The 21,519-nt window shown below is 29.5% G+C and overlaps 1 protein-coding gene across 2 annotated transcripts; it reads left to right on the forward strand.

The window, feature by feature from the left end:
- The first annotated feature begins 983 nt into the window (after window positions 1-983).
- On the forward strand, window positions 984-5,502 carry LOC108344660 (vesicle-associated protein 4-2). Of its 2 annotated transcripts, XM_017583141.2 has the most exons (7): window positions 988-1,430; window positions 2,985-3,055; window positions 3,322-3,403; window positions 3,500-3,612; window positions 4,637-4,714; window positions 4,938-5,057; window positions 5,153-5,502. In XM_017583141.2, exons 1-7 carry the CDS (start codon window positions 1,160-1,162, stop codon window positions 5,213-5,215), a joined length of 798 nt encoding a protein of 265 aa, XP_017438630.1. In that variant the 5' UTR covers window positions 988-1,159; the 3' UTR covers window positions 5,216-5,502. The 2 variants fall into 2 exon arrangements, with proteins under 2 accessions (XP_017438712.1, XP_017438630.1); XM_017583223.2 differs by lacking the exon at window positions 4,637-4,714 and having other exon boundaries at window positions 984-1,430.
- The last annotated feature ends 16,017 nt before the right edge of the window (window positions 5,503-21,519 follow it).

A 21,519-nucleotide genomic window follows, 5' to 3' on the forward strand; every position in this document is an offset into this window, starting at 1 on the left:
ATTCAATAACATCATATCAACAATGTTAATATATAAGATAAATAAATTTGATACATTTAAGCAGTGATGAAGTAATGTATTATAAATATTTATAATGAGTTCTCCTAGAATGGGAAATTAAAGAAATCATTTTTTGCAATATAGAATGTCATTTTATTATTTGACGTTTTTACATTTATGTAATTTGTATTCTTTATGAAAAAAAAAACATATTTTAATTTTTTTTATAATATTTTAACATAATAAATGTGTCATTTTTTTTTATCAAAACTTAATATATGTCTAATATAATAACAAATAAATAATAAATTAAAAAAATGACATATATATTACGTCTTAGTTAAAATATATTTTTTTATAATATATATATATATATATATATATATATGAATTTTTTAAATGATTTAATTTTTGTTTACTTATTTTTCATATGTGCATACAAGAATTATGTGCTATTAGAAGAATACGTTAGATATATTATCATCATAAACCATAACGTTTACTATGAAAGAATCAATTTAATGAATTTTGACTACAATGACAATTAAAATAATAAAAAATATACAAAAGTAAACAACTTAAATTTTGTAAAGATGTTTATCAAAATAGATTTGTCAAAGAGAAGGTTGAAACTAGAAACGTGTGAAATATTTTTCTTTATAGAATAAAATATTTATTTTAATTTTTAAAATGAAATCTTATTTGGTAGAAGAATTAAAATAACTTAATAAGATGAAAAAGGGTGAAAGAAGTCAACCCATAACGTGTAAGAGACATTAACTACTACTCGCGTTGCTTAAAAAAGGATCCCACCATGTTTTCTGCTCTCTTGGCTTCACGTTTTTCACTCTTCCACTTATTACACTGTCCAAACCAACCAAACAAACAAACGGTTAAAGAAGAAAAAAAAAAAAAAAAACAAAAACGCGTGGACGTCAAACGCTTTTCTCCACCACAATTCATAATTTTCCTTACATCCGCGTCTGTAACACTTTTCACATTTTGAAAACAGAGCCACAAAAGAAGAGAAGACGGAGTAAACGACGGTGTTTCCAACCTTTAACTCTGTCATCTTTGAACTCAAAGTCAATCCCTCTTCTTTTTTTCTCCAGTTCATATCGGCACGATTACCGTTTCCGGAACCGGAGAGGACGAGAGCATGGCCGTAGCTGATCCCAAGCCTCACTCCGAACCCAAGGTCTGGAACTTCTTCAAGCTTCCCTTTCGCCATTCCACCTCTGCCACCTCTACGACTTCGTCTTCTGCTAACCTTCACCTCCATCACCACCATCACCACCACAATCCTAACAATCTTCCCCTCGAGGGCTCCACCTCCCATACCTCCAATTCCGTTTCCTCCGTCGCCAGATCGCTTCTCCCAACACGACGTCGTCTCAAGCTCGATCCCTCCAACAAGCTTTACTTCCCCTGTATAAATTCGTCTCCCCCTTGAATCTTTTTATATGGTGGCTTTTTTATGGGTTTCTGCTTGCATGCAATAATTGCTTTCATCGTGATCTAATTTGGATATTTGGCTTTAATTTCTATTTACTGTTTTTAATTGCAATTTAGTAAAGGTGGTTTAATGCTTTAACTGGACTCTGCCATATATGGAAGTCTTTGGTTTGAGCGAAAATCATTGTCCCCGTACTCTCGGCATCGCGCAAAAGATGACGTTTATTTATTCTGTGTTGCATGTAGTTTTTAATGATGTACTTTCCTTTCTTGCTCGTTCATTTCTGGCTTGTTAGGTAACAGTGTTAGTAATCACAGTCCATTTCTTTCCGAAATTGAAAGCGGGCTGGAGATGAAATTTGGGGAAGGCCTTGTTTGGATAAATTTTTACGTGGACACGTAAGGAAGTCATGAAATTAAGAATGTAAATGAATCGAGTTTCTTTCTTCAGAAATCAACTTGTGTATTTTTATTTTGGGACTTGAAAGTAGTAAAATGAGATAGCTTATATAAAAGGAATTATGTACATAAATTGGTTTTTAGGTTAGGGGCATAGATGGAAGTTCAGTCCATTTTACTTATTTATTCCCCTCTCATAAAGACTTTTGGAAAAGTTCTTTCAAACAGGACGATAGTAACAAAGGTAATTATTCAATGTTGATGGTTTTTGAGTATGCTTACCATCTTTGATTAAGTGGATAGTGGTATTCTAGGGATGGAAACTGTATATCTATAGTTTATTGCTAAGGTGGAAAGTCAAAAGGTGAAAGAATGTCCAAGAAAATGTTTGACATTAGTTCCAGGGCTAGTTTTGTTGATTTCAGTGTTGAAGATACTTATGATGGAAAGGAAAGTGATCCTTTTTCCTAATTTCAATTTTTGGTCCTTTATAATTGTTAAGTCGTTTTCCTTCAAATTGGTTGGACAACAATAGACTAGACTAGAGAAGTGTTCATCTTGAATTCACAAGTCTTGCAAACAAAATAGATGTGAGATGAATTGCTTTCTGAAGATTAATTACTTATTAGTTTTTTGCTGCTCTGAGTTTTGCATTTTCTCTGTATTAAGCATTTCATTTTTAATTGTAGCAACAATCTTAATTTCCTTGCAATGGAAGTTATTAAGTGCTGCTACTGTGCTACCAAACATTTCCTCTCTTGAAAATGTTTCTTTTTTGCATGAAGATGTCAAATTTAACCACGTTAAATTTGCTAAGCTTTGATACCAATCACAAGTTACATGTAGTGGAAAGTATCAATGGTGTGAGAATCACAAAGTTTGAATGTAATTGGTCAAATTATGGAGATACAGGAGAAAATAAGTTTGAAATTCTCTTTGGCTCTCTTGGCTTCTCATGTGACTGCCCTAGTGGGTGCAGAAAGATGGACACACAGACTTCTCTTTGCTTTGGTGGCTTTTTATTCTATTTTTTTATATAATCGTTTCATTCCAATATTCAATATGATTAGTTGACTTACCTATTCTTATATTACATAACTCATTTCTTAGTTTCTTACTATCTTCTGCAGATGAGCCGGGCAAACAGGTTAGGAGTGCCATCAGGATTAAAAACACCAGTAAATCTCATGTAGCTTTCAAGGTATGAGGAAAACATGTCCAGCTATTATTTATTCCTGTTTTTATAATTTTATTTTCTCCATTTGCAATTTCTGAATTCTTGTTGTTTGAGGTAACTTCCATGATTCTTGAACTAAACTATTTGCAAGAATCTGTTACTAAGTTACAGTTTTGCAGGAGAATAAGTCAGTAACTTATTGAGTCCCCCTATTATTCTATTAGTAATAGAATTAGGCTATCTGTTTTAACAAAAATTCTTTGTTTTCCATTTAAAATATGCATGTTTAGTTTCAAACAACTGCTCCCAAAAGCTGTTTCATGCGTCCTCCTGGAGCCATCCTTGCCCCTGGTGAGAGTATCATAGCCACAGGTAAATAATATTTTATTTCTGTCTATATCCATTCTTAAAACAAAAGATCATCATAAAAACAAGGCCTATCTCACTATTTGTGTTTTTGCTATCTAGTGTTTAAGTTTGTAGAGCAACCAGAAAATAATGAAAAGCCTGAGAAAACTGGACTCAAATTTAAAATCATGAGCTTGAAGGTGAAAGGATCAATTGATTACGTCCCTGAACTGGTTAGTTAATTTTGTTTTGGCTGAAAGCTTACTATTGCCATGCATAAGATAAAATGTTGTTGCTATTGATTTTAGTTTCATTACTACTGTTGTATGTATTTATTTTACTGCAATAAATTGTTTGTTCTTTTGGCTTAGTTATATAAAAATGGAGAAGGACAAGGTTGTCAAACTCTCAAGTTTACTCTTAAACTCTTGCAAGCTTTCGATCCTAGGTAGATGAAATGAGTTAACTCACTATCAAACTCTTTTGTGAGTTCACTCGGGTAAATTCTGTAAACTCATATCAACTCACATAATCTTTCGAGTCAAGTAAGAATTAACTTTAAAATCAATGGAATTTTCCTATGGGGACAATATTTTATTTGGACTAAGTATTTGAAGAAATTTGAAATGTTTTCTCTTTAAGAACTTTTTTATGAATTTATACATGTAGATTCTCAAGTCTGAGTGTATGAGCATTCCATGAGTTTATATAGATTCTCAAGTTTAGCAACCTTGGAAAAGGATGTATATTCTCTTGTTTTTGTTAATTACTCTATGCATATAAGTTTTGTCCTTTTAATCATTAAAACTTTATAGCCTTTCAATAGATTCATGTAGATCCATTTTTGTCTCTCTCTCTCTCTCACATGTCATACAATTCTGCACAATCAAAATTGAAGTTCTTCTGTTGTATTTGCTCATTTCATTTCAGTCACTCTAGCGGCTTAAAATCTCTGCTGGGTGAACACTGTTGTGCCTTCAAAATACACTGATTCCCTGTCCTTTGCCTGATCCCTTTCTCACTGTCTGTCCTGATCCCTTGTGCCTTCAAAATAAAACATAAACTGATGGACACTGATTTTGGTGTTTTAAAATATATTAAAAAGATTTTTGAAAGACCAACATCAGTGCATTGTTAATGTTCAGCAAAAAACAACACCGAAAAATCTAGTAGAGAATCTGGAGTCAGATATCTTCTACACTGTTTGAACTTATTCATTTGTTTCTAAAATGATTTACTTTTTCTCCCTGGAATCAGTTTGATGAGCAGAAGGACCAAGTAGCAGTGGAGCAGATTCTGCGAGTTGTTTTTCTAGATCCAGAGCGTCCTTGTCCTGTGAGCACCGAATTTATTTTCCTCACTGTTCATTTTTGTATTGAGCCAATGTTAATACTAGTTATACATTTCCCTTTTTCTTCACTTGTTTCTTAATATATCCGTTGCTTTACTTGGATGAGACATACAGTATCAACTATTGACGTTGGTATTTATGGGATGTCTGCATAGAATGTAATAAACTGATTGCATGCTAACAAGGATCGATTTTTTTCTTGTTAAGGCTTTGGAAAAACTGAACAGACAACTAGCTGATGCGGATGCTGCCCTTGAGGCACGTAAGAAACCTGTGGAAGATGCAGGTCCAAAAATTATCGGGGAAGGGCTCGTCATAGACGAATGGGTATGTTTACATAGCTTTCTATTAGAAGTTTTCCTTCGGTTATGTTACTTTTGGTAAATGCTTCATCTGTTAATAACCTATGATTATGTTTTCAGAAAGAGAGGAGAGAAAGATACCTCGCAAAGCAGCAGGGTGAAGTGGTTGTAGATTCTGTATAGGGCGTTGGTCTGAATACCTATAGGAAATGATATTGCCGCCAAGGAAAATGTTATATTAAGAGAAACAATTATCAAAATTACAGCTTCTTTTTCTTAGAAAATTTTCAGGTGAATCGCAAGTGTACTTTGGTGAAAACTATGCGTGTGTGTGTGTGATCTGATCATTATCTATGTAGATAAATGTCATTTTGTTTTTAGGCTCTCTTTTTTTCGTGGGAATAATTTTGATGGATTGATGTGAAATAGTTCTGTTCAATTTCTCATGTGATCATATTTGCTCTTAGCCTGCTACAATTTCATTCAGATGTAGATGTGGCTGAGATTCTCGACAAGTGAAGATAGTAAGATATTGATTTTAGTATTTTCGTATTAGCCATAAAGTAGGTAATAATGTTTCATCATATCTATCTTATTTACTTCGTATTAGCCAAAGGGGGAGCAATTTTTTTTCTTAATCATGTTGAACTTTTTGGCAGTTAATACTTGTAGTTGGCAGTTTTTCGTGTTTTTCTTTCAAAATTACATTTTTGAAAATAAAAATGACCCTTTGAGTATGCCTCTTCGCCTATTAAAGACATTAGTCCTTTGTACCCTTCTAGGCTGGAGGTTGCTGGTTGACACATCTTGGGACATTGGTGGACCTCGTACATGAACCTTTATAAGTATTAGACGAAGCTTCGATGGATAAAGGGGCTGTAATGGTTTGAATATAATTATAATTTCTTGAGTTTAGAGTTAGTTCGTACTTTATTCCTCAAATTTAAAATTGGTCCTTTTAATTTTTATAATTTGAAAATTGTTTATGAACTTTTCTATCCTAAGTATAGTCTAAAAAAGTTTTATTCTATGATCAACAATTACTGTATGATTTTATGATAGCTTATTTTGATTTTACATTTTTATCATTAAATATCTTATTGTGCATTTATTTTCCTTGTGAAGTTTTCATGTAAATACCATCAATTATTGGTCATCTTCATATGTACTTGTTATGTTTGGAAGCACGTAAAGGATGATAGTTGGACCTTTTCTTCATGGCCTTTGAGATTTGTAATGTCATCATCATAGATTGGAAGTAATATTCATATCATCAATGTCAGGGGAATTTGTTTCCCAAAGAGTCCCAGATTGATTTCGCAATGTTGGCCTGGGTGGGTTATAATCCCTAATCTAAACCCTAGAAGGACAAAACATAGGTTTTGATCTTAGTTTGCAAGATGATGATAGTTTAACCCTACAATAATTAATCACATAGAACAAGTGGAATAAGCAGAACAAAAATGCTTAGAGGAAGGCCAAAAGGGCTTATTGGAGAAACACTAAAACTCAATTAGATGACAGGGAGGCACACGTAGGGTTGAGAGCCTAGTCATAACTTTTAGGAGGTTGTGGAGGATGATGTGCAGGTTTAGAGAGTTTTTCCAATCATTCTTAAAAGAGATTAATGGTGGGTCTATCCCACTGAAGTTCCTAGATGTTAAATTTATTTGCGGAGGATTTATGTATAGTATCTTAGATGAACCGTCTCACTTTCATGCATTCTGCACTTTTATGCATAGAAACATAAGCTTTATACATCCTTTCTTAAAATAATTAGCATTTGTAAAGGGCTGTTAGTTTCTATAAATCATCTTGCATAGTCACTCTGACAAAACAATTTTTACAACGAGCACCATTGGTAGATTTAATTTGAAATATGGTCAATAAATGCTTGTCCGAACTTAGTTTTGTTTGATTAATTTTATCATATCAAGGTGAAGAGTATTTACGATACATGCTCTTAACACTTTTTTTAATACATTATATTGTTAAATTTATTAAAAATTATAAAATCAAGAAGGAGGCGTCTATTTGTGTATATATAGTTTGATGATAGTGTATACATACTTAAAATCAAGAATTTTTCAGCTTTTGGGTTAGAATGCTTTTACCTGGGCCATGTTTAAGATTCATGAGGCCTTAGACAAAATTTGTGTTTTGAATTCTGCTACAATATAGTTTATGAAATTTAAAGCAAGTAGTCTGAACTTCTCAGCAAGAAAAAATAAAATTATTGCTAACAGAATCTCTCAATAATAATAAAAATCATTCGAAAAATCAAAATTAACGATGATTTACCAATTATTAAAATCTGAAATGTTTGTTTATAAATTTTATTAAAAATAATTATTAATAAATACTTATTAATAATTATCGATGAATTTGTAATTATTAATAATTTTTTTAATAAATCTTGTAGTTTAGTTCTTTATAAACATATTTTGTCAAATTTTATGAGAATTTGACTCTCATTTTATAAATAGATTTATAAAGAATGTTAGAAAATTAAGTTATGGAAGAATTTTCAAAAACTCATTTACCGGATAAAATTCAATTGAAATATTGATTGATAATAAAAATTATGAACTACCCATAAATTATATTGATAAATTTTTTCGACAAATAAATATTTTTATCAATCATTTAAATTTATTGATAAAAAAATTCTGTAATTTTTTTTTATCAGTAGTATAATAACTTCTTATAATATATCCTTGTACTGTAGTTCACCGTATCAAGTTAAATATAGAAGTTTTTATTTATTTTTTAAATGGACAATGTCAATAATTACAAGTTCTATTATTTTATAGTCATTCGAAACATTTAAAAAATAATCAAATGTCAATTTAGTTTAGATATTGAAATTATTTTATCTGTATTTTAGTAACTTGTAGAAAAGAAGTCAATACTACTAAAAGACATAAACTTATTATCTTTTTCATTCATTCTCCTTTCAAATTATCAAATATTGGGAATCAGATAAACAAACTTAAAAGTGATTTATATATTAATTTTTTGAGTAAGTTGTGCATGAAACAAAATGAAACCCATTTATAAATAAATAATCAAAATAAAAACAGTTACTCTTTAACTGAACGTGTGATTTTTTTTTTCACTATACCTTTTATAAAAATATATTATCATTAATCATATAACTTTTTATGAATTTTAATCTCAATGTTTATTTTGTTAACTTGAATCAATTATAAAAATGTATACTTTTATTCTCAACACCTTCTAAACGAGCTATTAGAAAACTCTTCAAATAATTTATAGTAATATATTTTAGTATATACATAATTATAAATCACATAATCTTATTAGTAAACAATTATTGCTTAATATATTACAAAATAATTTAATAAAATATATTACTTAATATTTTTAATTATTTTTAGAATATTAATAATTAAAAATTTGAAAGTAATCTGTGATTTTACTTCTTAATTATAAGAAAAGTTGTGGAAAATATTACGGGCCGTTACGTATATTTTCAGATTACATAATTTAGAAACATGTTACAAATTACATGATTCTGAACTGATATCTGTATTACATAATTTGAAAATACATTTTAAATAATAAAACTAAAAATGCAATTTTAGATTAATTCAAAAACATATTATAAATTATGCAATCTATAATACATTTAGGAATTATGCAAGTTACAATATATTTTCAAATTAAAAAATATATTCCAAATTAGAATAAATTTTTGAATGATTTTGCCTTTTCCCACACTTACAGAGGCCACAGGCAGAAAGTATCTTTTGAGTTTATTTCTGGGCTTTCATTAATGGGCTTCCATTTGAATCAAATCCACTTAGAAGGGCAGAGATGTCAAAAAGTTAAAAGTGGGCTCACCCAATTTCTTACGTACACTCATATTTTTATTTTTTATTTTTGCATGATTTTTTTAAGTTTAGCATATGTACAGTCATATTTTGCCAGTTTAGTAAACAAATTTTTTTTATTTCAAAAATATATTTTTTATTATAAATATAATATTTATCATCTTAAAACTGTATTTTATCACATTAAAATGTTTAATTAAACAAAATATCATCCTAATAGTGTTTGTTTATTAACTTACTTAACGTACAAATAATTTAAGGTAATAAACTAAAAGTAATCAATTGCAAATTTTGAAGTTGGGTTTAAAAATGGAAACTAGATTTGAAAAATCTAATATAATAAAGTTATATTTCTTATTTGTTTATTATTTTAAAATTTTAAAAATAATTTTAGGTTAGGGTTGAAATAAAATTATATTATATGAAATGTGTATGTATGACTTACCTTAGTATTTATTAACAATGTTGACAATGTATTTGTAATGTATTTTAAATGATAATTTATTAGTACTAAAAATATGAAATATTTTTTGTTATTTTTTACATGTATTTAAGAAGTTTTGTTAATGAAATTAGGTTATGATGTAGATTTAAACATTGGTTACAATTAAAAGAAAACCTTTTTTTTCAAGGAATTTTAAGGCATGATAGAGTGAAATTACTTTTCTAATGCATACTTAAGCTTAATTCACACACACAATAATAGTTACAAATGCATACTTTAACTAGAAACACTTACCATCCCTCACTCTATAACTCATTTATTTTTATTAATACGATAAATAATAGAGAGTTTGATAATGAAAAGAAGCATCTTAAGGGAGATTTCATGTCATTCCCCATTCACATCCATGTCACGATATTGTTCTCACGGAACGTAAGATATTTTTATTAACTTACGTTAATAATTAAGTGTAATTGCTACCGTCAAAGATGCATTACACACTTGAAAAATAAGTCACCAAAGTTGTTACATAACTATAATATATAATGTTGAAAATTGAATACTTTCTTTAACTTTTTCATGAGGTAAATTGCTAATCATCATTTTGATGGAATCATTACATTGCAGGGAGCAGTTCTAGTTCAACCATTAGGAAATAATATTTATTTACACATATATTGAACAATGGGTGATTTTATTCATAAAATATTAATAATATGTTAAATTTTAAAACTAATTCAATTTTATAAAACTGGTTTGTAAAATAAGATTTATATATATTAAATTGATCTTATATTTAGTCAGGAGAATTTCAACATTTAACATTATGTATGTTTTTTTTAAGTTATTATGAGAAATATCCATCTTTTTATGTTTTAGGTTGTTTAGAGTCACTCACTAGTGCAATTTTGGAGTTTTAATTTGAGTGATATACATCAGTTTTTATGTTGGGACAATTTTTAAAATTTCACAAATTTATATATTTCGATTGTAAAAAAATTGAAGTCATATATTGTTTATGGCGTCGATTAATAGTGAACTAAGGTCTAAGGGTGTGTCAAAATTTTCAAAATTTTAAAAAAATTGTATTATTTATTTATCTGAAAAGGACATTTGGCCTTGGTTGCAAAAGAACCAAAATCATATACACCTTTTGGTATCGATTAATAGAAAATCTAAACCTAAAAATGCATTAAAATTTTCAAAATTTTTAAAAAATATTGTCATTATTTTATTCTAAAGAGGACATATGGCTTCGAGTTTTGCATAACTGAAACCATTTGTCCTTTTTGCCTCGGTTCTATGAACAACTAAGGCTACAAGGTAATTAAAAATTTAAAATTGTCACTCTGATATATCTAGGAAAGGATGAGTTTGGTGGAGCTCGACCAAGGTTAAATATAGCTCGACCAAGATCAGATACAACTCAACCAAGGTCGGATACAACTCGGTCAATGTCGGTTATAACTCTTTTTATTTGTTTTTTCTAGGACATATGACATCGATTATATCAATAAGTGATGTCATATCTACTTTCTGCTTCGGTTTTCAGAACAATTGAGGCCAATAGGTTGGTTCAATTTTAAAATTGCCATTTTTTTTTGTTTGAACAGGACATATGGCTCAGTTTTCTGAACAATTGATGCCGTATCCACTTTCTACTTTAGTTTTCTGAACAACCGAGGCCAAAAGATTGATTAAAATTTCAAAATTGTCATTGAAAATTATAATTTATTATTTTATTACAAACCTTTAAGCTTAAGTTTTACAACTAACCAATGTCATATATTAATATTGCTTCGGTTATTCGAATAACCTAGGTCATATGTCTTTCTAAGGTTAAATTCACAAAAGAAATAAAGGTTACCACTTCTACAGTTTTTTTCTTCCTTCCTTTACGAACTAACGTTGCCAACACTGTGTCAATTCCGTACTTCTTTGAATGTCATCGTCACTGCTCTGCCACCACGGTGAATGCGATTCTCGTAGTTTTTTTTTTTGCATTTTTATGCTTTTTCATTATTGATGTTTTGCTCGTGTCTTGCTTTGTTCATTTTTTACTTTGCGTTATTCATGCTTTAAGAGTAGAGATGAATATCTTGTTTGAGATGAGTATGATGTTAGGAGCAAAGATGAATATAATGTCTAAGATTAATATGTTGTTAATATTTTCGTCTAGGTACTGTAGCATTGTGGTGGAATTGTGTAGCTCTCCAAAATGCATGTACTGTTGCATCCTTCTTAATTGTTGCTCGCCTTTCACGCTCCTAGGTTCCTATTATTATCTTGAAGCAAATATATTTTGTCCCTTATATTGTTGCATAAGTTTAGTTTGTTAACTTAAGTATAATTTGTGATTTTAGGGTATAACAATTATAAGTTAGTATCAATGCAGGCATAAGTGACAACTACTTGTGGTTTTTCTAACAGACAACATTATTGTTTGGTTTTTCTCCTTACACAAGTCTCTCCCAAACCATCTCAAACAAGTAATAGATCGCTAAGAACTTTAAGGTTATCTTAATGTTATGAACTTTCTTTGTTATATAAGTATATCCTAAATCATTCCATTTTTCATAATTTAATTGCAGGACATATGATGTCTTCAAGAAATCAACTCCTAAGGCGAAAAAGCTTACATGGTTGGCCCTCAAGGTTTGACATTTTGGTCCATATATTTATAATTGTTTTATTCTAATGATCTTTCTCGATTATTTATAATTATGATGATATATTGTAATGTAATATACAAATAAACTCATATCAGTTACTATGTAATGCATTGGATGACAAATGTTATTTGTGTTTGTATTACAAACAGGTAGGAAACAATAATAATTGCGTTGAATTAAATATTTTTTCATTGTCTTTTTATATATTAATGCATAAATTCAAAAATATGTAATAAAAATATAATATAGTATATAATTATTATAAGGATATCATAATTTGTAAGCATTTACCACATTTATAACTATCTAAATTTTTACTTATAAAAATATCTACTTGTTTTTGTTCTAGATATCATATTTTGTTTCTATTATGAGTATTTTGTTTGAGACTTTGTTCATATATAAGATGAAACAGAAAAAAAAAATTTAGAGAAAAAAAACATAAATATTAAGCTTTGATTATAGTTAAAACTGAAGCCATTCATATATATATATATATATATATATATATATATATAACCGAAGTCATAATATCATTTCAGAAAAAAAAATATTTGAAAAAAGCAAAAAGAAAAACTAACATCTATTTTTTCCATAATTTTATTTTAATTATAGTAAAAATTTATCTTTAAAATTAATTAATTATTTTAAATAAAAAATGTTATATGAACTCGGTTATTCTTAAAATTAAGAAAAGAAAAAAGAATTTTAACCTCCGTTACGAACGAAACCGAGGTCAAATAACCAAATTTTTTTTAATGCTGCAAATTTTTTTAACCAAAACAAAATATTGATTTTTTTACTACGTATGATAGCTATACCAAAAATTCTTTTCTATTTTATTTTATTTTAATATGTTTCGATTATATACTGAAATAACTATTATAAAAAAAATCACGATAAAGAAATAATCATTGCCGTAGCGTGCACTAGTGATTAGTAGAACTAAGAGTTTAGGTGCCCAGATGGAATACTTTTAACTTATGTTGATATTTTATTTTTTAAAATTGTATCTAAAAGTGAACATAAATTTCAGTGACGATTGATGAAGCATTTGATTTTTAATAAAAATAAAAAGACATAAAGAAGAATTTGTATAAGGCAACTAAAGTTGTGGGAGGGCCCTTAAAAAAGAAGGCATATGATACCCACATTAGATAATATCTATTAATTCCATTCCATTAATAAATTCCATATCTTATCCAAAACCATATCCTTTCAAATATAAAACTTTAACGAAAAAGAAGAAGAAAGTGTTGGAGTTTCATGCTTTTCTCCTTCTCAGAGCAAAAATCGTGACTCAATTGACTCATACCTTTCCTTTTTCTCTTCCAAGATTTTGTTCCTTCTCATGACTTCCGAATATGTTGCATCATTTCACGCTTCTCCACCCAAACATCTTTCAATCTCATCATTGTTATTGTATAAAATATTGAAACAAAAAAGAAAAAAGTCCTCAAAAAGCATGTGAAACCTTTATTCCTGCTACTCCCTCTATCGCATTTCAGATCTTAATAAATAGGTTTCAAGAAAGAAACACATATAACAAAATTATTTCTCCTTTTCTACCAAAATGTGAAAAAACAAAATGTCGAATTTTTTAATGCATTGTAATTTTCGAAACATTAATCATGAAAATATTTTATTTTTTATTTTAAAATATAATATTATTAATCATAGAAATGTTATTAACAATAAATAAAATAACTCAACTTTATGGTCATTATTATCATTAGATTAGGAAAAAAAAAAGAGTCACACAGGAATTTTCAACAGGGTAATCATTTAAACTCCAAACTTTTTTGTTTGTCATAGATGGTGTTATTAGAGTAGAGAAAATTTTGGAAAAGGTGATGGTTTTCTTTTAATTTCTAGATGAATGTATGGTACACATTTTTTTTAAGTGGCAGTTCCAACATTGCGTACTTTCTCATATATAGATAGTTGATTATTGAATCAGAATTCAATAATTTCATTCAATCGATTGTCTCAAACTTGAATCATATGCGAATAAAATATCTAAATTAGTCTATGATCTCAATTGTGTTTTATTGATAAGTTTTCTATATCATGCTTATGCAAATGAATCATTTAAAACTATTAATCTATTCAGATATTAACTATTATGTATCAAACGTGTATATATATATATATATATATATATATATAAAACAATTTGTCACTTTGAATGTCAAATTGCATCGTTATTCCGTTATTTGTGTTCAGAAAGTCTGATTTTAAAAAGGAGAAGAAAAAGTAATTCAATGTCAATGAAACCCGTAAAAAATTTTGTCTTCAAATTGTAGGAATGAGGTTATAAACCAAATCCATCAATATTAATTAATTAAGCAGTGATTAAGTTTAAAACATGTCTCAAAGATATACAATATACAGTAAGCACAATACTCAGATCAAGTTATCTCTTTAATCATCCTCTTAAAATTATTATTATATTTCCATTATAACGGTAATATCCCAGCTTTTATAATATTCCAATACTATGTTACATATTCAATAATATAAAGCAGTTAATTCAAAAAAATTATATAAAATGTTATTACAAGTATTAAGATAATACTTATAATAACAAAACATAAAATATACACAATTCTGCACTATTATGACATATTACAGTAAATCAAATGTATAATAGCTTTTTATAAAAATAAATGAAAACACAACAAAATCCTTAGTCTATGCCTTAGTTTCATCTCTTCTACCACCTATAGAGACATTGCCATAAATTCATATATCAATATCAATAAGGTGATGATTGCAAAAGATAAAACAAACACGTGCAAATAGACAAAGACAAAATAGTAAGGTAAAGTACCAAAGAACATTCATACATTAATATCTTAATAATTGTTTAAATCAAACAATATAAAAATAAACATATTCACTCTAGAATTCAACCATTTGGATACATGTATTGATGTCAGACTCATGGGGGACCTGTCCCGTGTGTGGTGAAGCAACTCGTCCACAATCGACTATCACTCCATCAAACCACCACACATCAAGGTTAATTCGTCAAACATCTATGACCAATACATGACCATCAGACTAAGGACATCCTACTACTCTCTACGACATAACCATTCATCTCTTCTTGAGATTGAGATTTATTAAGAGTGTCAAAATCATCTCAATCCCAAAGTCCCTTCTTCAATACATCACACTATATAACAACAATAAGGAGTTCCCTATGGAATTCCTTCCACAACATATTTAATCCATACACCTATCCATATTTAACATCCATAAAACATCCAATAATTCCACACAAATAAGTATTAAACTTATATAAATCACTCAACCGAACAAGGAAAAGAAAAGGAACCAACATAAGAACTTGAAATAGGGTGCCTGGGGATAAAATATCGGTGCCCAGCGAACAATTGTTCTCACCTAGTGAATTAAAGAGAAAAAAAACCATACTTATAGAGGAAAGCGGCGCTCAACACCCAAAAGCATCGCTCAACGCCTAGATACTAGAGGCTCACTACCTTCGAAAACACTTAACTTACAAAAATATTACTTAGCGTCCAAAAACCAGTGACTCACTAAATTGAGCAACGCTTTTATACCAGTATCGCTCAACCCTATACCAAAATTGATTTGGTTGCACCTAAGACTCATCCAAATGACCAAATTGGTATCTGTGACACTAAAATTGATTCAAAAATATGTTTATGACCAAAATTAATACCATTTTCCTCTTTTGATCAGGAATATGGTACACCAAATTAACCCAACACTCCAAAAAAAGACTCACATACCAGATGTTACACATTTCAAACCAGATTTTGATGAACTCAACGGCTAAAAAAGTTTTAAATGTCCCAAAAATAGACCTCAAACATTAGGTTTCTCCCCAAATCAACGTCTTTAAAAATTCATCTGTCAAAACTCCAAATTTAGACCAAAAAACAAGCAAATTCTAAACCAATTTATCACCATCATTCTAACCTATTAACAAAACACAATTCAATAGCAAAATACCAACCCAAAAAAATATTTTTGTATCATGATCAAGTGATCCAAACCAGTTTTAATTCAACAAGCTATCTATAATCAAAATTCACCATACCAAACCATCAATTTGACATGTCATACAATACACTATCATATAATTCAACAAACCAAACCAAGATTCATTCTTATTATAGGTATCAGCGAGTCACGCGGTGGAGTAGTAAAAGCGATCAAAGAGTGTTAAGTGTGTAGCGGTCAATAAATAAGATAAAATAGTCCGTTTAAAAATCTTGATTTTCTTAGAGAACTTTTATCAAACAGTTGGTATGCTAAAACTGCAGAGAGTGTAGGATTCAAGAAAATCAACATAGAAATTTTTATCCTACTTCGAATCAAAAGATTTTACGTCCAGTCGTTAATCACTACACTAAAAATATAGTTGTACAAATTACAAGATAATGAAATAATCAAAGAGTAGAAAACACATTCCTTCGACAAACGAACCGGAAGTAAACTGCTTAGCCAACTTGAAGAAAACCGCTCTGACCTTAGATACACTAAACGCGAGCTTCTCTTATTCACAAGACTTGACAAGAACACAATATCACTTGAGAACTTCCTCAAACAAATTGTATTCTCAAATGGCATAGATGCCTTTTCACTCACAGAGAGCTTCCCTTAGACACACAACTCTAATACTCTCAAATGAAAAGTTATTTTCTAAGAATTGTGAAGACCTCTATTTATAAGCCTAGGGTCAAAAACTGAAAAGACAACTCCCAACTGCCAAATATAATTGATTATCATAAGTGATAATCGATTATCATGATGAATAATCGATTATTTGCACGACTTGGGCAATACTGAATCAGACAGTGGTAATCAATTATTTTGTGCAATATTCGATTATTTGCACGAGCAACTCTTTTCCAAATAGGCTCATGATAATCAATTATTATACTAAATAATCAATTATCTGCACAAAGACTCTCTAAATAGGAAAACTTCTAAGTGTTCTTACATCAACAAAGTAATTCCTATACAATTAATTCTTCAAAATGCTTTTAAATAAATACAACAAAATTCTTCACATTCTTCATCTTGTAGCATCATCAAAATCATAATATCTTCAAGACACCAATGCTCCTCATTGGTAACAATCTCCCCCTTTTTGATGATGATAAAAAAATCTCTTGTTTAAAAGCATTTCTAATTTCCTGCATAGATTTCAAACTTACAGACAGATAAACATGTTAGTAATAGTTGTACTAATTAGAAGTTTTTCTCCCCCTTTTTTATCACATAAGCAAAAAGAAAATAAATACTCCCCCTCAAATGTTTCTTCCCCTCAACAAAAGAATAGATGCAATTCAAATATTATAAAATTGTTGAGTACTAGATGTAATTCAAATATTATAAGAAGAAAAGAGTAATTGATCTAGAGTAGAGATAAATAATAAGATATCAAACAAACTCATATATTTGTGCCTCAAATAAGTACCATTTATCACAATATTATGACATAAGATGTTAATAAAAAACTTCTCCTCTTTTTATCATAAGCAGAAAAGATCATTAATAAAAATTCCCCTTCAAATTATTTTCCCCCTCAATAAAAGAATAGATGCATTTCTTTCAAAACATAATAAAATTTAAATTTTCAAAACATGAAAGAGAAAAGTACATCATGAATTACAAAATGGAAATTCAACTCTAATAAAAAAATACAATTAAGACTTAGAAAGAAGGGGTTAGAGGATAATCTGGAGGTTGAAGATGTCAATAAAAAATCTCTCTCTCTTTTTTTATCATATTCAAAAGATCATCTAATCTTGATGCTCTCCCTAAATTAATTAAATCAAAAAGAATTTAGGTCCTTTTAATTCATTACAAATTATTCCCCTAAAAGTAGTATTCCCCTTAAAATCAAAAACAAATTGTCAAAAAAAATTAAAAAAAAGTTTTTTTTTTACGTTTTAATTTAAGATAATCGATTATTACATCAAACAATTGATTATTTGCGAACGAAATTGTAAAATTCATATTTTGAGACCAAGATAATCGATTATTACCCTTGATAATTGATTATTTACGTTAATTTCCGAAAAATGTAAATTTAGGCCAAATTTTCAACCTAAGATTCATCTAGCATTCATAAATTATTTAAAAACTCTTATAAATTACCAAAATACCATAGAGCTTTCTTTTTCTTTTGAAAATTTAACCTGCAAAACAAAACAATAGAGTTTTGGTCTCCATAACCTCATTTGGGTCCTTTGAGGTTAGAGGCAAATTACTTTATAACAGGAATCCAAGCATATTTTCCATTTGGAACATCAAAATGTTTAATTCTACATTTGTTAGAAGTGTGCCTCTTTTTCATACAGTAAAAACATGTGACAAAATTTGGGTTTCTATAACACAGTTCCTTTTTCAACCCATACCCTACATTCTAAATTGATTCTTTTTTTTATGTACACTTTTGTTTTTATAAACCTTTTTAACAAATATAGGTGTTTCAACATTATTATTTGTGGTTGCCACTTCAAGAAGATTTTCTAGAATATCAATATCAAGCATGTGACTCTTACATGAAAGGCATTCAACAAGATGTTCAACATTTGAAGACTCTTTCATTTCTAAATTGCAGATTTTATTCCTTAAAATAACTTCTTCATCCAATGCCTTCTCATATTTAATTTTCAAATCCTTAAACTCATTTTTCAAAGTTTTATGAGCAGCATTCAATTTCTCAGATTCATCAAGTAATTCAAGAAAATCTTTTTGTACATCAAATTCACTAGTATTAAGGCTAGAGAAACTTACTTGGCTTGCAGTGTCATCAATATTAGTATTCAAACACAAGTTTGCTTCTTCACTAGAAACACTTGAACTAGTTGAGCTTGAGTCATTATCATCCCAAGCTATATAGGCCTTCTTCTTCTCGTGAAATTTCTCTTCTTTTGTTTCTTGATTTTTCTTGTTGTTTGGACAATCGACTTTCACATGCCCTCTTTCACCACATCTATAGCATTTGTATCTTGTTGAGGAGCCTTGATTGTCATTCTTTTTCTTCAAGAGTTGGCTTCTACATGATTCATTGTTGGCCATTGAGCATAGATTTTCTTGGTCATTTGAATCGTTTGTGCTTGAGGAGTTTGATGTAGAGCTTCAATTATACAACGTCAACTTAACCACATCTGTGACTTTATCATGAGTAACTCTTAAAAATTCCCAAATTTCTTGAGCACTTTCATAAACAAAAACTTTGAAGAAATCATCAAGGGTTAGTGCATATAAAATTATATTCCTAGCCCTAACATCATATTGTGTCATTCTGTTTTCATCCAAAGTCCACTGTAAATAAGGTTTTTCTACCTACATATCATTTACAAAAATGGTAGGAACAATGGGTCCATTCAAAACAGCTTCCCAAATACCCATGTCAATAAACTCCAAAAATATTTGCATTCTTATTTTCCAAAATGCAAAGTTTTCCCCTGTAAACAAAGGAGATATATCAATTGAAGCACCCTCAACATACATTTTGTTATGATCGCCCATTTTCGAAAAATTTGAAAAACTATCAAAGCAAGCTCTGATACCAATTGTTGGTACCAGCGAGTCGCGCAACGGATTAGTAAAAGTGATCAAAGAGCGTTAAGCGTGTAGCGGTCAATAAACAAGATAAAATAGTCTGTTTAAAAATCTTGATTTTCTTAGAGAACTTTTATCAAACAGTTGGTATGCTAAAAGTGAAGAGAGTGTAGGGTTCAAGAAAATCAACACAAAATTTTTTAACCTTCTTTGAATCAAAAGATTCTACGTCTAGTCGTTAATCACTATGAATAATGATTAACCTTCTTCACTGAAAATATAGTTGTACAGAATATAAGATAATGAAATAATCAAAGAGTAGAAAACATCTTCCTTCGACAAACGAACCATAAGTAAACCACTCAGTCAACTTGAATAGAACCGCTCCAACCATAGACACACTAAACGCGAGTTTCTCCTATTCACAAGACTTGAAAAGAGCACACTATCACTTGAGAAATTCCTAGACAAATTGTATTCTCAAATGGTATAGATTCCTTTTCACTCATAGAGAGCTTCCCTTAGGCACACAACTCTAATACTCTCAAATGAAAAGTTATTTTCTAAGAGCTGTGAAGACCTCTATTTATAAGCCTAGGGTTAGAAACTGAAAAAACAACTCCCAACTGCCAAATATAATTGATTATCATAAGTGATAATCGATTATTTGTGTCCGTTATGGGGTTTACAAAAGGTGATAATCGATTATCCTGAGGAATAATCGATTATTTGCGCGACCAAGGCAATACTGAATCAGATAGTGATAATCGATTATCTTCGACAATAACTAATTATTTGTGTAACACCCCGATTTAGGCGTTACAATTTATTTTCCACACAATACATATGTAATTTTTTTCTTTAACAAATTTCAACACCCATAAAATATTAAGTTCTTTATTACAGCACAAGTCTTCTGAAAATAAAAGTCCACACAGTTCATAAACTTCTGAAATTTAAAATTTCACACAGTTCGGAAATTCAAACATAGATCTATTTTAGAAATTCCCCATGTCTCGTTTTCCCCGCAGATCTCTCATCTTCTAAGCATTTTCAGAACCATCTGCTAATTCATCTGAAATAGTTTCTGATCCCGTATAATATCACACATTATACGATCATTGCATTCACATACACAAACACAAACAATAGGGTGAGCTAACCGATTCAAGAAATATACATCATCCACAATCTTACTAACATCACAAGTGTGGCAATCAGTCAAATACATGCATCTCAAACATACTCAAAAACCAACTATTACACTGATACTTTATAATATTTCTCCAGTCAAAATCATCAGTCGATTCACTAGAGTCAATACAACATATTATTAATCTGCCTACTTACCAAAGCACAACAGTCAACAATCCTTCTGTCTACTTACCAAAGTAGTATAACCATGATATACTGATTACTTACCAAAGTAATCTAACAAGGTGATTTTTATTATCTACTTACCAAAGTAATACAACAAGGTGATATTGTCTACTTACCAAAGTAGCACAATAAGGTGATATCGTCTACTTACCAAAGTAGCACAATATGGTAATATTTTCTACTTACCAAAGTAGTACAATGAGGTGATATTGTCTACTTAACAAAGTAGCACAATAAGGTGATATTGTCTACTTACCAAAGTAGCACAACAACGTAATATTCAGCCTACTTACCAAAGTAGTACGGTTTATATTAAATTCACCTCTCATTTTCCCACCTACTTACCAAAGTAGTGTCCGGCTTCAAACATCTTCCCCTCTCGACTTACCAAAGTCGTAGGAAAATAAATAAAAATTCAGATTTACAATTATGGCAATAATGCCTATACTACCCATCCAAATTTACCATCAATTTATTTACAATTCATGATTTAACTCAAATAATTATTACAACTCAGAATGTTCAATATAATTAAATTTTATAATACAGAATGTATTA

This window comes from Vigna angularis, chromosome 1 (assembly GCF_016808095.1).
Source record: "Vigna angularis cultivar LongXiaoDou No.4 chromosome 1, ASM1680809v1, whole genome shotgun sequence".
NCBI classification, from domain to species: Eukaryota; Viridiplantae; Streptophyta; class Magnoliopsida; order Fabales; family Fabaceae; genus Vigna; species Vigna angularis.

Coding starts and splice junctions, on each gene's coding strand:
- LOC108344660 (XM_017583141.2), top strand. CDS start 1,160: ATGGCCGTAGCTGATCCCAAGCCTCACTCCGAACCCAAGGTCTGGAAC. Junction 3,613..4,636: donor TTGATTACGTCCCTGAACTG/GTTAGTTAATTT, acceptor CCCTGGAATCAG/TTTGATGAGCAGAAGGACCA. Junction 5,058..5,152: donor GGCTCGTCATAGACGAATGG/GTATGTTTACAT, acceptor TTATGTTTTCAG/AAAGAGAGGAGAGAAAGATA.